The sequence below is a fragment of the Choloepus didactylus genome, chromosome 3 (assembly GCF_015220235.1).
Source record: "Choloepus didactylus isolate mChoDid1 chromosome 3, mChoDid1.pri, whole genome shotgun sequence".
Classification (NCBI taxonomy): Eukaryota; Metazoa; Chordata; class Mammalia; order Pilosa; family Megalonychidae; genus Choloepus; species Choloepus didactylus.
The window spans coordinates 77,944,831-77,958,923 of NC_051309.1; the positions used below are offsets into that span (position 1 = coordinate 77,944,831).

General features: G+C 39.4%; 1 protein-coding gene across 3 annotated transcripts in view; it reads right to left on the minus strand.

The window, feature by feature from the left end:
• Positions 1–13,610, minus strand: part of LOC119529501 (cytochrome c oxidase assembly protein COX18, mitochondrial) — a 28,089-nt gene extending 14,479 nt beyond the window's left edge. The window contains exons 1-4 of one of the 3 annotated variants that reach the window (XM_037829949.1): positions 13,183–13,610; positions 11,975–12,075; positions 9,951–10,114; positions 9,150–9,274 (exon numbers count right to left, since the gene is read on the minus strand). In XM_037829949.1, the coding sequence (XP_037685877.1) occupies positions 9,150–9,274; positions 9,951–10,114; positions 11,975–12,075; positions 13,183–13,521 (729 nt within the window). In that variant the 5' untranslated portion in view covers positions 13,522–13,610. The remainder of the gene's footprint in view (positions 1–9,149; positions 9,275–9,950; positions 10,115–11,974; positions 12,076–13,182) is intronic. The other 2 variants (XM_037829950.1, XM_037829951.1) reach the window with 2 other exon arrangements.
• Between the last annotated feature and the right edge of the window lie 483 nt (positions 13,611–14,093).

Consider the following 14,093-nt stretch of genomic DNA (forward strand, 5'->3'; position numbering starts at 1 on the left):
TTAAAGCAGAAATAAATGACATAGAGAACAAAAAAACAATAGAAAGGATAAATATCACCAAAAGTTGGTTCTTTGAGAAGATCAACAAGATTGACAAGCCCCTAGCTAGACTGACAAAATCAAAAAGAGAGAAGACCCATATAAACAAAATAATGAATGAAAAAGGTGACATAACTGCAGATCCTGAAGAAATTAAAAAAATTATAAGAGGATATTATGAACAACTGTATGGCAACAAACTGGATAATGTAGAAGAAATGGACAATTTCCTGGAAACATATGAACAACCTAGACTGACCAGAGAAGAAATAGAAGACCTCAACCAACCCATCACAAGCAAAGAGATCCAATCAGTCATCAAAAATCTTCCCACAAATAAATGCCCAGGGCCAGATGGCTTCACAGGGGAATTCTACCAAACTTTCCAGAAAGAACTGACACCAATCTTACTCAAACTCTTTCAAAACATTGAAAAAAATGGAACACTACCTAACTCATTTTATGAAGCTAACATCAATCTAATACCAAAACCAGGCAAAGATGCTACAAAAAAGGAAAACTACCGGCCAATCTCCCTAATGAATATAGATGCAAAAATCCTCAACAAAATACTTGCAAATCGAATCCAAAGACACATTAAAAAAATCATACACCATGACCAAGTGGGGTTCATTCCAGGCATGCAAGGATGGTTCAACATAAGAAAAACAATCAATGTATTACAACACATTAAAAACTCGAAAGGGAAAAATCAATTGATCATCTCAATAGATGCTGAAAAAGCATTTGACAAAATCCAACATCCCTTTTTGATAAAAACACTTCAAAAGGTAGGAATTGAAGGAAACTTCCTCAACATGATAAAGAGCATATATGAAAAACCCACAGCCAGCATAGTACTCAACGGTGAGAGACTGAAAGCCTTCCCTCTAAGATCAGGAACAAGACAAGGATGCCCGCTGTCACCACTGTTATTCAACATTGTGCTGGAAGTGCTAGCCAGGGAATTCCGGCAAGACAAAGAAATAAAAGGCATCCAAATTGGAAAAGAAGAAGTAAAACTGTCATTGTTTGCAGATGATATGATCTTATATCTAGAAAACCCTGAGAAATCAACGATACACCTACTAGAGCTAATAAACAAATTTAGCAAAGTAGCGGGATACAAGATTAATGCACATAAGTCAGTAATGTTTCTATATGCTAGAAATGAACAAACTGAAGAGACACTCAAGAAAAAGATACCATTTTCAATAGCAACTAAAAAAATCAAGTACCTAGGAATAAACTTAACCAAAGATGTAAAAGACCTATACAAAGAAAACTACATAACTCTACTAAAAGAAATAGAAGGGGACCTTAAAAGATGGAAAAATATTCCTTGTTCATGGATAGGAAGGCTAAATGTCATTAAGATGTCAATTCTACCCAAACTCATCTACAGATTCAATGCAATCCCAATCAAAATTCCAACAACCTACTTTGCAGACTTGGAAAAGCTAGTTATCAAATTTATTTGGAAAGGGAAGATGCCTCGAATTGCTAAAGTCACTCTAAAAAAGAAAAACGAAGTGGGAGGACTTACACTCCCTGACTTTGAAGCTTATTATAAAACCACAGTTGCCAAAACAGCATGGTACTGGCACAAAGATAGACATATAGATCAATGGAATCGAATTGAGAATTCAGAGATAGACCCTCAGATCTATGGCCGACTGATCTTTGATAAGGCCCCCAAAGTCACCGAACTGAGCCATAATGGTCTTTTCAACAAATGGGGCTGGGAGAGTTGGATATCCATATCCAAAAGAATGAAAGAGGACCCCTACCTCACCCCCTACACAAAAATTAACTCAAAATGGACCAAAGATCTCAATATAAAAGAAAGTACCATAAAACTCCTAGAAGATAATGTAGGAAAACATCTTCAAGACCTTGTATTAGGAGGCCACTTCCTAGACTTTACACCCAAAGCACAAGCAACAAAAGAGAAAATAGATAAATGGGAACTCCTCAAGCTTAGAAGTTTCTGCACCTCAAAGGAATTTCTCAAAAAGGTAAAGAGGCAGCCAACTCAATGGGAAAAAATTTTTGGAAACCATCTATCTGACAAAAGACTGATATCTTGCATATACAAAGAAATCCTACAACTCAATGACAATAGTACAGACAGCCCAATTATAAAATGGGCAAAAGATATGAAAAGACAGTTCTCTGAAGAGGAAATACAAATGGCCAAGAAACACATGAAAAAATGTTCAGCTTCACTAGCTATTAGAGAGATGCAAATTAAGACCACAATGAGATACCATCTAACACCGGTTAGAATGGCTGCCATTAAACAAACAGGAAACTACAAATGCTGGAGGGGATGTGGAGAAAATGGAACTCTTATTCATTGTTGGTGGGACTGTATAATGGTTCAGCCACTCTGGAAGTCAGTCTGGCAGTTCCTTAGAAAACTAGATATAGAGCTACCATTCGATCCAGCGATTGCACTTCTCGGTATATACCCGGAAGATCGGAAAGCAGTGACACGAACAGATATCTGCACGCCAATGTTCATAGCAGCATTATTCACAATTGCCAAGAGATGGAAACAACCCAAATGTCCTTCAACAGATGAGTGGATAAATAAAATGTGGTATATACACACGATGGAATACTACGCGGCAGTAAGAAGGAACGATCTGGTGAAACATATGACAACATGGATGAACCTTGAAGACATAATGCTGAGCGAAATAAGCCAGGCACAAAAAGAGAAATATTATATGCTACCACTAATGTGAACTTTGAAAAATGTAAAACAAATGGTTTATAATGTAGAATGTAGGGGAACTAGCAGTAGAGAGCAATTAAGGAAGGGGGAACAATAATCCAAGAAGAACAGATAAGCTATTTAACGTTCTGGGGATGCCCAGAAATGACTATGGTCTGTTAATTTCTGATGGATGTAGTAGGAACAAGTTCACTGAAATGTTGCTATATTATGTAACTTTCTTGGGGTAAAGTAGGAACATGTTGGAAGTTAAGCAGTTATCTTAGGTTAGTTGTCTTTTTCTTACTCCCTTGCTATGGTCTCTTTGAAATGTTCTTTTATTGTATGTTTGTTTTCTTTTTAACTTTTTTTTTCATACAGTTGATTTGAAAAAAGAAGGGAAAGTTAAAAAAAAGAAAAAAGACAAACAAGGAAAAAAAAAAAAAAAAAGATGTAGTGCCCCCTTGAGGAGCCTGTGGAGAATGCAGGGGTATTCGCCTACCCCACCTCCATGGTTGCTAACATGACCACAGACATAGGGGACTGGTGGTTTGATGGGTTGAGCCCTCTACCATAAGTTTTACCCTTGGGAAGACGGTTGCTACAAAGGAGAGGCTAGGCCTCCCTGTATTTGTGCCTAAGAGTCTCCTCCTGAATGCCTCTTTGTTGCTCAGATGTGGCCCTCTCTCTCTGGCTAAGCCAACTTGAAAGGTGAAATCACTGCCCTCCCCCCTACGTGGGATCAGACACCCAGGGAAGTGAATCTCCCTGGCAACGTGGAATATGACTCCCGGGGAGGAATGTAGACCCGGCATCGTGGGATGGAGAACATCTTCTTGACCAAAAGGGGGATGTGAAAGGAAATGAAATAAGCTTCAGTGGCAGAGAGATTCCAAAATGAGCCGAGAGATCACTCTGGTGGGCACTCTTACGCACACTTTAGACAACCTTTTTTAGGTTCTAAAGAATTGGGGTAGCTGGTGGTGGATAACTGAAACTATTAAACTACAACCCAGAACCCATGAATCTCGAAGACAGTTGTATAAAAATGTAGCTTATGAGGGGTGATAGTGGGATTGGGAATGCCATAAGGACCAAACTCCACTTTGTCTAGTTTATGGATGGATGTGTAGAAAAGTAGGGGAAGCAAACAAACAGACAAAGGTACCTAGTGTTCTTTTTTACTTCAATTGCTCTTTTTCACTCTAATTATTATTCTTGTTATTTTTGTGTGTGTGCTAATGAAGGTGTCAGGGATTGATTTAGGTGATGAATGTACAACTATGTAATGGTACTGTAAACAATCGAAAGTACAATTTGTTTTGTATGACTGCGTGGTATGTGAATATATCTCAATAAAATGATGATTAAAAAAAAAAAAAAAAAGGGATGTTGGATTTTGTCGAATGCTTTTTCAGCATCTATTGAGATGATCATTTGATTTTTCCCTTTCAAATTGTTAATGTGCTGTAATACACTGATTGATTTTCTTATGTTGAACCATCCTTGCATGCCTGGAATGAACCCCACTTGGTCATGGTGTATGATTTTTTTAATGTGTCTTTGGATTCTATTTGCAAGTATTTTGTTGAGGATTTTTGCATCTATATTCATTAGGGAGATTGGCCAGTACTCTTCCTTTTTTGTAGCACCTTTGCCTGGTTTTGGTATTAGATTGATGGTAGCTTCATAAAATGAGTTAGGTAGTGTTCCATTTTCTTCAATGTTTTGAAAGAGTTTAAGTAAGATTGGTGCCAGTTCTTTCTGGAAAGTTTGGTTTAATTCTCCTGTGAAGCCATCTGGCCCTGGGCATTTATTTGTGGGAAGCTTTTTGATGACTGATTGGATCTCTTTGATTGTGATTGGTTGGTTAAGGTCTTCTGTTTCTTCTCTGGTCAGTCTAGGTTGTTCGTATGTTTCCAGGAAATTGTCCATTTCCTCTACATTATCCAGTTTGTTTCCATACAGTTGTTCACAGTACCCTCTTATAATTTTTTTAATTTCCTCGGGATCTGCAATAATGTCACCTTTCTCATTCATTATTTTGTTTATATGGGTCTTCTCTCTTTTTGATTTTGTCAGTCTAGCTAGGGGCTTGTCAATCTTGTTGATCTTCTAAAAGAACCAACTTTTGGTGTTATCCTCTCTATTGTTTTTTTGTTCTCTATGTCGTTTATTTTGGCTTTAATCCTTGTTATTTCTTTTCTTCTACTTGGTTTAGGATTGGTTTGCTGTTCATTTTCTAGCTTTTTCAGTTGATCCATTAGTTCTTTGATTTTGGCTCTTTCTTCCTTTTTAACATATGCGTTTAGTGCTATAAATTTCCCCCTCAGTACCGCTTTTGCTGCATCCCATAGGTTTTGGTATGCTGTGTTCTCATTTTCATTCGTCTCTATATATTTAGCTATTTCTCTTGCTATTTCTTCTTTAATCCACTGATTTTTTAGGAGTGTGTTGTTTAACCTCCAGGTATTTGTGAATTTTCTAAGTCTCTTAGGGTTATTGACTTCTAATTGTATTCCATTGTGGTCAGAAAATGTGCTTTGAATAATTTCAATCTTTTTAAATTTATTGAGGCTTGTTTTATGTCCCAGCATATGATCTGTTCTGGAGAAAGTCCCATGAGCACTAGAGAAGTATGTGTATCCTGGTGATTTGGGATGTAATGTTCTATATATGTCTGTTAAATCCAATTCATTTATCAGATTGTTTAGGTTTTCAATTTCCTTATTGGTCTTCTGTCTGGTTGATCTATGTATAAGAGAGAGTGATGTGTTGAAGTCTCCCACAATTATTGTGGAAACATCAATTGCTTCCTTTAGTTTTGCCAGTGTTTCTCTCATGTATTTTGTGCCACCTTGATTGGGTGCATAAACATTTGTGATTGTTATTTCTTCTTGTTGACTTGCCCCTTTTATTAGTATGTAGTGACCTTCTTTGTATCTCAAAACATCCCTGCATTTAAAGTCTATTTTATCTGAGATTAATATTGCTACACCTGCTTTCTTTTGGCTGTAGCTGGCATGAAGTACTTTTTTCCTTCCTTTCACTTTCAATTTCTTTGTGTCCCTGTGTCTAAAATGAGTCTCTTGTATGCAGCATATTGATGGTTCATTTATTTTTGATCCATTCTGCAAATCTATACCTTTTAATTGGTGAGTTTAATCCATTTACGTTCAACATTATAACCGTGAAGGCATTTCTTGAATCAGCCATCTTATCCTTTGGTTTATATTTGTCGTATATATTTTCCCCTCTCTCTATTAATATCCTTTAATGTACCCCAACCAAATCTTTTTAGTACTGAACCTTTCTCCATGTCTCTCTCTCCTTTCTTTGTTTCTCTGTCTGTAGGGCTCCCTTTAGTATCTCCAGTAGGGCAGGCCTCTTGTTAGCAAATTCTCTCAGCATTTGTTTGTCTGTGAAAAATTTAAGCTCTCCCTCAAATTTGAAGGAGAGCTTTGCTGGATAAAGTATTCTTGGTTGGAAATTTTTCTCACTCAGAATTTTAAATATGTCGTGCCACTGCCCTCTCGCCTCCATGGTGGCTGCTGAGCAGTCACTACTTAGTCTTATGCTATTTCGTTTGTGGTGAATTGCTTTTCTCTTGCTGCTTTCAGAACTTGCTCCTTCTCTTCTGTATTTGACAGTGTGATCAGAATATGTCTCGGAGTGGGTTTATTTGGATTTATTCTATTTGGAGTTCGCTGGGCATTTATGATTTGTCTATTTACGGTGTTTAGAAGATTTGGGAAGTTTTCCCCAACAATTTCTTTGAATACTCTTCCTAGACCTTTACCCTTTTCTTCTCCTGGAACACCAATGAGTCATATTTGGACGTTTTATATTATCTATCAAATCCCTGAGGTCCATTTCGATTTTTTCGATTTTTTTCCCCATTCTTTCTTTTGTGCTTTGATTTTCCATTCTGTCATCTTCTAGGTCACTGATTCATTGTTCAACTTCCTCTAGTCTTGTACTATGAGTATCCAGAATCTTTTTAATTTGGTCAACAGTTTCTTTAATTTCCATAAGATCATCTATTTTTTTATTTAGTCTTGCAATGTCTTCTTTATGCTCTTCTAGGGTCTTCTTGAGGTCCTTTATATCCTGTTCCATGCTCTTCTTGATGTCCTTTATATCCTGTGCCATGGTCTCATCGTTCATCTTTAGTTCTTTAATTAGTTGCTGTAAGTACTGTATTTCTTATGATCTTTTGATTTGGGTGCTTGGGCTTGGGTTATCCATATCTTCTGGTTTTTTCATATGTTTTAAAATTTTCTGTTGTTTTTGGCCTCTTGACATTTGCTTAACTTGATAGGGTTCTTTTAGGATTTGTAGACCAACTGAAATCCTTATCTCTAATTTGTCAGGTCTACAGCTTCATGGAGTACACTTTCTCTAACCAGCAGGTGGCGTACGCGAGCCACCTGTTCCCCTCAAGCCAGTTCTCCCCCGCTTTGCCTTTGTGGTAAGTGGGGGAGTAAGTCTTGTGGGGTCCAGTTGGTGTACCAAGCTTGCATGTGTGGTTGGTGTTACCTGCCCTGTATAAGGGGCATGCGTCTGGGTGGTCAGGGAGGGGGACGGCTCTAACAACCAAATCTCCCTGGTGTTCCTGGAGTTTTAAAGCTGTTGCAATAGTTTAATCCTTCAGTTCATTCCTACCACAGTTTGTTTCTTCCACTGACCCACAAGTCCTTGGTATTGGCGTGTGGCCCGAGACTTGTGAATGGGTCCCTCTTCCAGGACTTGCACTCCCTGGTCCTCTGTTGACAGATGACTGTGCTATGTCACAGGTGCGTGCCGTCCCCCCAGGGTGGTTCTGGGCTGCCGGTCTGTGTAGGGAGGCTCCCAGTCTGCTGAAATGATGTCTGAGTGGGGCTTGTTAATTCCCACTGCTCCACCTTCCCAAGTCTGGGACAACCAGCTGAGGGTGCAGGGAAGGCTAATGTCCACGCCCAATTTTGTGGCGTATGCGTGTTATTTGAAGCGTTTCCTTCACACTGGGTTGTCTGGGGCAGCTCTGGGCTATGGGGCCGGTGATGGGCAGGAGTGTTTCCTGTCCACCAGGATGATGGCTGTGAGAGGATGCCCCCCTTTTCTTCGGAAGTTGTGGTGTTTAGTGAATTTTCTCAGCCACTGGATTATTGCCTTTTGTCTCAGAGCTCTCAGTTCTGCTCTTGTCTTGACCTGCCCAAATTGCAAGTCTTTGAGGCTTTCTGTATTGGGCTTCTTAGAGGAATTGTTTTAGAAAATGAACAAAAGATTAAAAAAAAAAGATCTGCCTCCAGGCAGATCTAATGTGTTATTGAAATGCTAAGAGACAAAGCAATTAGGGCTATTAAGGAAAAGATCCAGGGGGCAGAGAAATCAGTTTTTCTTTGGGTTTTGCAAATGAGCCTGCAGGGCCTGAGCTCTGCCCTTCCCCTTTCTATGTTCACCAGAACTCCAAAAAACATCCGCTTTTATTTTTGAGTTTGTCTTGCTGTTTTTTTGCTATGCCTGTCTCCTCTCTGCTGGGCTGGCTGCTCTCAGATTCTCTGGTGTCTGGTCTCAGTCTATCTATGGTTGGAGTTTGGATCAGTAGAATGAGTTTCCGATAAGAGCTGCCACTGCAGTTCTCCCTTCTGCTTCCGGTGCTGACAGCCCCTCCTCCCACAGGACTGAGCCTGGCAGGGAGGGGTGTGGGTCCCCTGGCCGCAAAAACTTACAGATTTCGCTGATCTCAGCAGTTCCACGTATTCATGAGTGTTGTATGAAGTATGCCCAAAGTCAGATTGCTCTGCGGTGTCCAGTCCACGCAGTTCCTGGCTTTCTACCTACTTCCCTGGAGGAGTAACTAAAACATATACCTCACCAATCCACCATCTTGCCCCGCCTCCCCCATATTTTATTTTATAAGTATGTATTTTTTCCCCTTCATCTTATAGAGAAGTTCAATGACTTTTCCAAAGTCATACAGCTAAATAAAAGAGCAGTCAGATACTGACTGTGTTCCCTGCCTACAAATTCACATATGAAGCATATATACAAAACACCACTCTATTGTGGAATAAAATCAGATTGACTGGGTATCTTAATTATTATCTTTACCATAAACAAAGTACAAAACTGTATGTATTAGAATCATATCATTTTAAGGCTGAAAGAGACCTTGGAAGTATTCTAATTTACTTTTTCTAATTGTGAGAATTAAGGTCCAGAGAGGTTAAGGGGACTGGTCTAAGACAGATAGCCTGTCAGTGGATTATCTGAAATAAGAAACCAAGGGGTTTGAATCCCAGCTCAGAACTATCTCTACCAACTCAAACACATTCATATTTGATGTCTGAACAACCAAAATCCCAATGATTTAAATGACAAAAAAATCTTACTTAAAACCACTGACCTCCACTATTAATAAATTGGTGACACCAACAGAGACAGGCAGAATCCAAGTGGAATCCAGTGCAGTCAGGTCAGGAAACCATAGAACCCCACCAGTAGCTAACTGCTCCTTAACAGAAAAGCCTGCTGAAACAGTTTTATAAATAAAACAATAGAATTCTTAAAAGATAGTGAGGAAAATATAAAAGGCATAAGGAGTTTGACAAGTCCAATAAATTTCCCTCACATTAATGATTTACATTGGTTTTATTCAGATTATGTTCACTCCACAACATAAATAGTCCTTCCTGAACTGAGAGAAAGACATGCAGAGATTTGCAGCAAATGGACACAGATAACATAAAGATGTGTAGCAGCAGTCATTTCAGATTTAAGCTTAAATAATTATTTGTCCATAAGTGTGCTTTCTTTCAAGGAAATTCTGATTACATTTTGGTTAGAAGTGCTTAGATATAAATAAAAACCAAACACTTTAGTTTATGTCATTTCTTAATTAACATTTATATTTTTAACCATGGAAAGTTTGCTGGTCTCTTACTGTTATAAATGTGAAAAATTCTTGGCAGGAATCCAAATTATAGAATTATAACACTAATTTTATCATGGTCCTCAGGTAACAGTATATCTTCCCTAGATTTATCTGTTTTCCTTAACACAGCTAGTTTTGTTTACACTCAAGATTTTAAATCCTATAGTCATGTAAGGAAAATGGTAGAAGTATTCTAATAATGAAAAGTATGAATCCCCTCCCCCACCCAAGGCAATGTTAGCTTATTCAGGGAAAGCAAACTTCTGTAATTACCTTCAGAATGTGTTGTCCCCATACTAAAATTGCGGAGAGCAACAGACATGAAGATCCACATAGGAAGCTGAATCCAGACCAATACAGTGGCTTTGAAAGGATGGCAGTTATCCCGAACATACAGCTCTGAAACAAGCCTTTGCATATTCCTGAGATAAGTCAGCCTAGATTGAAGGGAAGAGGAAAATGAGAAAGGAGAAAATATTTGACTCCTAATGGTACTTCATCCCCAGAGCACAAACACGCTCATGTTGTGGTTACTGGTTAAAGGATTTATGGATGGTTTTTAAGCTGTGCTAAGGGGCTGCCTAAACAAAAAGCAAATTAAGACTTTTACTGAAAATTCTCTAGTAAATACATAAATTACCTAACAATCCAGTAAACTTCACATAGTCAGTGACACGTTTATCTCTGGTAGTCTTTGGCTGACTAAGCTTTAACAGGGGAAATTTCAGAGCTGACACAGTACAACCACAAATTATACAAGAAATAGCAAAGCTGCAAGTCAAACTCAACTGCTTGACCCTTGAGGATACTTTTTCTAGCTATGTGCTTTTGTAGTATGTATGCTCTTGACCTGTCAAAATTATCTCCACTCTTCCATCAACTCTCTCATGAAGATTTTCTTAATCTGTTTCTGTCAACCATATTAGTTATTCCTGTTTGTAAGTCCTACTTTCTATAGTCTCTTTGAGGGGCAAGTATTGAGTCTTATTCATCTTTAAACCTCCTGTACAATATATTTTGTACATGGCAGACCTTCAATAGGTTAGTTGAATTCAGTCAAATTATAGTATACTGAATTAAGATAGTATATACAGACCCAGGCCCTTTGGAATTTAGCCTCTGTCTTCTCCTCCAGCTTTCTTCTTTCCTGTTGTTCTTCTACAGATACCTGTATCTTCTGGTCACTGTGTTATTTTAGGCCATTCAAAAAATAAGACTTCCACACAGGCATGCCTTTGTTACTGTATCATCTGTGTGAAAAGCCCACTTTCCCACTGTCCACTTGACAAACTCTTTCACCCTTCAGGACTCATTAACATTGAAAATGCAGGAAGCCTTCATGTGTGATTTCCTAAGTAAGGTGCTGCAACTCTTCCCCAGACCATGCTGAAAGCCCAAGTGGGCAGCTAGTAAATTGTTCTTTTGGTCTAGGGGTGTAGTTCTCAGATTTCTCTGATCAGTAAGATTTCAAACCGTAAGTGTGCCACATTTTTATTCTATCAAGTAAAGACATTAAGCTATCACAATGACTTAAAAAAATCAGGTCTTTTTAAACTCAATAAAGATGGACATGATCTCATATTAAAGATAGCTAGCAAAATGGCATCTATTTAAATAACATGGATAAAAATAGGTATCTTACATGTTCATATTACAAAACACTTATTTTTCTCATTGCTGTATACTGATAAACACTTTGTCACAGTCTAGTAAGGATGAGAATTTGAGAAACTAAGTAGTAGCTTTGGTTGACTTAAGTTCCCTGTGAATGATGGCAGGTATAGACCTGCAGCACGGCCAAGCACCCTTGGGCAAAGACTTTCTAAAGCCCAGGAGAACAAATGCACAGGGTAACCACAGGTGTTGGACAAGATCTTGGCTGTCCAAGTGCTTCTACTATTGCACTCATATTTTCTACCTTCCCATTACCTGCTGTATCTTTTCAACAAAGATCAAGTTTGTATATAATCTAAGTCATTTGTTGACCAATATTCAAAGTCTTCTACAATATTTCATCTTAAAACCATTCCCTGACTTTCCTTGATAACCTACCACCTTGTACGTAACCCCTATACAGCACTTAGTTCACCTTATTTTTCAGTGGGCTGAAGTCCCTCAATGATAAGGAATTTGCTCTTTTTATTTTCATTTCTCCATTTCTTTGCCTTGAATCCAGTATATGAAACTATCATGAAACATCAAAGCTGCAGAATGCCTGAACCAATAACAATGATTAACATCATTTAAACATTATATACATAGTATGTCATGCTCTTATATGCACATTATTAGCTTACCTGGCAACTTTTTTGGACCATCCCAACTGATTTGCACTAACTGCAACTTCTTGATTAAGATGCCTGGCAATGTTTTTTATTTCTGGCTGCAAATTTTCCACCTAGCTAAACAAAAAGTAGAATTTCTTATGAGCATATAAAAGATCTTCATTTATTACCACTCACAGTTTGTTTTACTGTCTATTCCCTCAACTCATTTCAAAATGTGGTTTACTGATTTTAAGAAACCTTAATTTACTTAAGATGTCCTCCTTCACAACCAAATTCAAATTCCAGCTTGTATACTTAAGTTGTGTGATCCTGAGCAAGTTACTTAACTCTGAAATCCTGTTCCCTCACATATATAATGTATAACAGCACCTACTTGACAGGATTATAAAGATTAAATGAGAACTGTACCTTGGGTATTAATGTTTCAAGCCTAGGCTTCCCAATAATGTAAACTGAGAAGACAGTAGTCTATTAATTGTTTAATATGCTGTGTGACACCCAAAGAACAGAAATTAAAATTACTTTAATTTCTGATCTATTAATTTTACTTGCTGTATGGTAGCTCACTGCCTTAATGGTGCTGTGATTCTGTTCCTGTTTTGTTTCCATTTTTTTCCCACAATTGTAATAATCTGAAAACATGAAAGTAATGATTTTTGAAGTCTCACGTTTTCAAAACACTTTAATCCATATTATTGAACTTGATCTTATAACATTGTGAAGTGGGAAAGGAAAATATTACTATCTTGATTCCACAGAAAAGATAAAGCACTGAAAGGTCAATTAACTGTAACTAGCCAGGCACATTTAGGACATTAGGAACAAAATTTACAAACTGCTAGCCTAGTAGGTTTTTTTCTAATAAGGAAGATTAGCTGGAATAATTACGGATAAAAAATACTACAGACATACAGGCTATTATAATTTTTAAGAAGGTAATTTCAAAAGTTTCTCCATACAATTTTTTTCTGGTATTGATTTTTTTCTTTTTTTCAGTCTCTAAGAGCTTTGAGCTTTGAGCACAGACCCAGTAGGACAAACGAAATGACAGGTATATGTGTCACCAAACATTTCACGTTTAGCATATCCAATAACAGTTAAATTTCTTAGCAATAAAGCGATCGAAACAATTCAACACTAAGCACTCCGGAAGTAACCGGGTAGCGCATGCTGCTGGGCGGGCGCGCTAGATGCACGCGACGCTCGGCGCCCCTCACCTTGGCCAGGATGTAGTGCTGGTAGGCGGCTAGGGGCAGTGTGACGGCGCCGCGGAGAGCCACGGTGGTGAGAAGAATGCTGCCCCACCAGGGCAATCCTGTGGAAGTATGCGCGCCGAGAAGTACCTCCTCTGCAGCCCGTACCGGCGCCGAAGCGGCCAGGGCCTCGTACCAGCCGCCCGCGCCGCCCGGGGCAAGAGCAGAGACTGAAGCCACCGCCCACACTGGGAAAGCAGGGCGTTCGGCTCCAACTGAAGCCGGTGCAAGCAGCGGACTCCAAATCCGTCGCTGCAGGGCAGGCAACGAACATAACCACCGACCGCCGAGCCGCCACAGCATATCTGCGATAGGGCGGAGCCTAGGGAAAGGACCTCAAATGCGAACGGCCAGCACTCCACTGCGATGGTCGCTATGCACATGCGCTGGCTCGCCAGGGGGTAAAGTGCGTTGCGCACGCGCCCGCCCGCGACCACAATTGACCTTTCCCGTCGAGCCAGTGACGTCTTGCGTCGCACTAGGAATGACGTACGAGATAGGGAAGTCCCGCCTTTCCCACGCGGCGCTGGGCAGAAGAGTTGAGCAGACGGTTAACTCTGGCTGGTGGCCTGGAGCAATCCGGAGGCCGGAGGGGAATGGCAGAGCGCCAGGGCGGGGTTTGCTGACCTGCGTGGAGCGGGGCGTTCTCCTGGGAACGTTCAGCTTTTAAAATCAATCTTGAGTGTGTTCCTTTCCTTCCTTTTCTTTTTTTACCTAAGCGAATCCTGTCGTTTGTGGTGGAATTAAGCTTGATGGGTGCTTTTTGTAACCAGACGATGGTCCCCTCTTCGCGCTCCACGATTTGCTTCCGTTAAGGATCACAATACATTACACTGTCCTTGTCAACACATTACTGAAATGCCCAGTTACTTTCG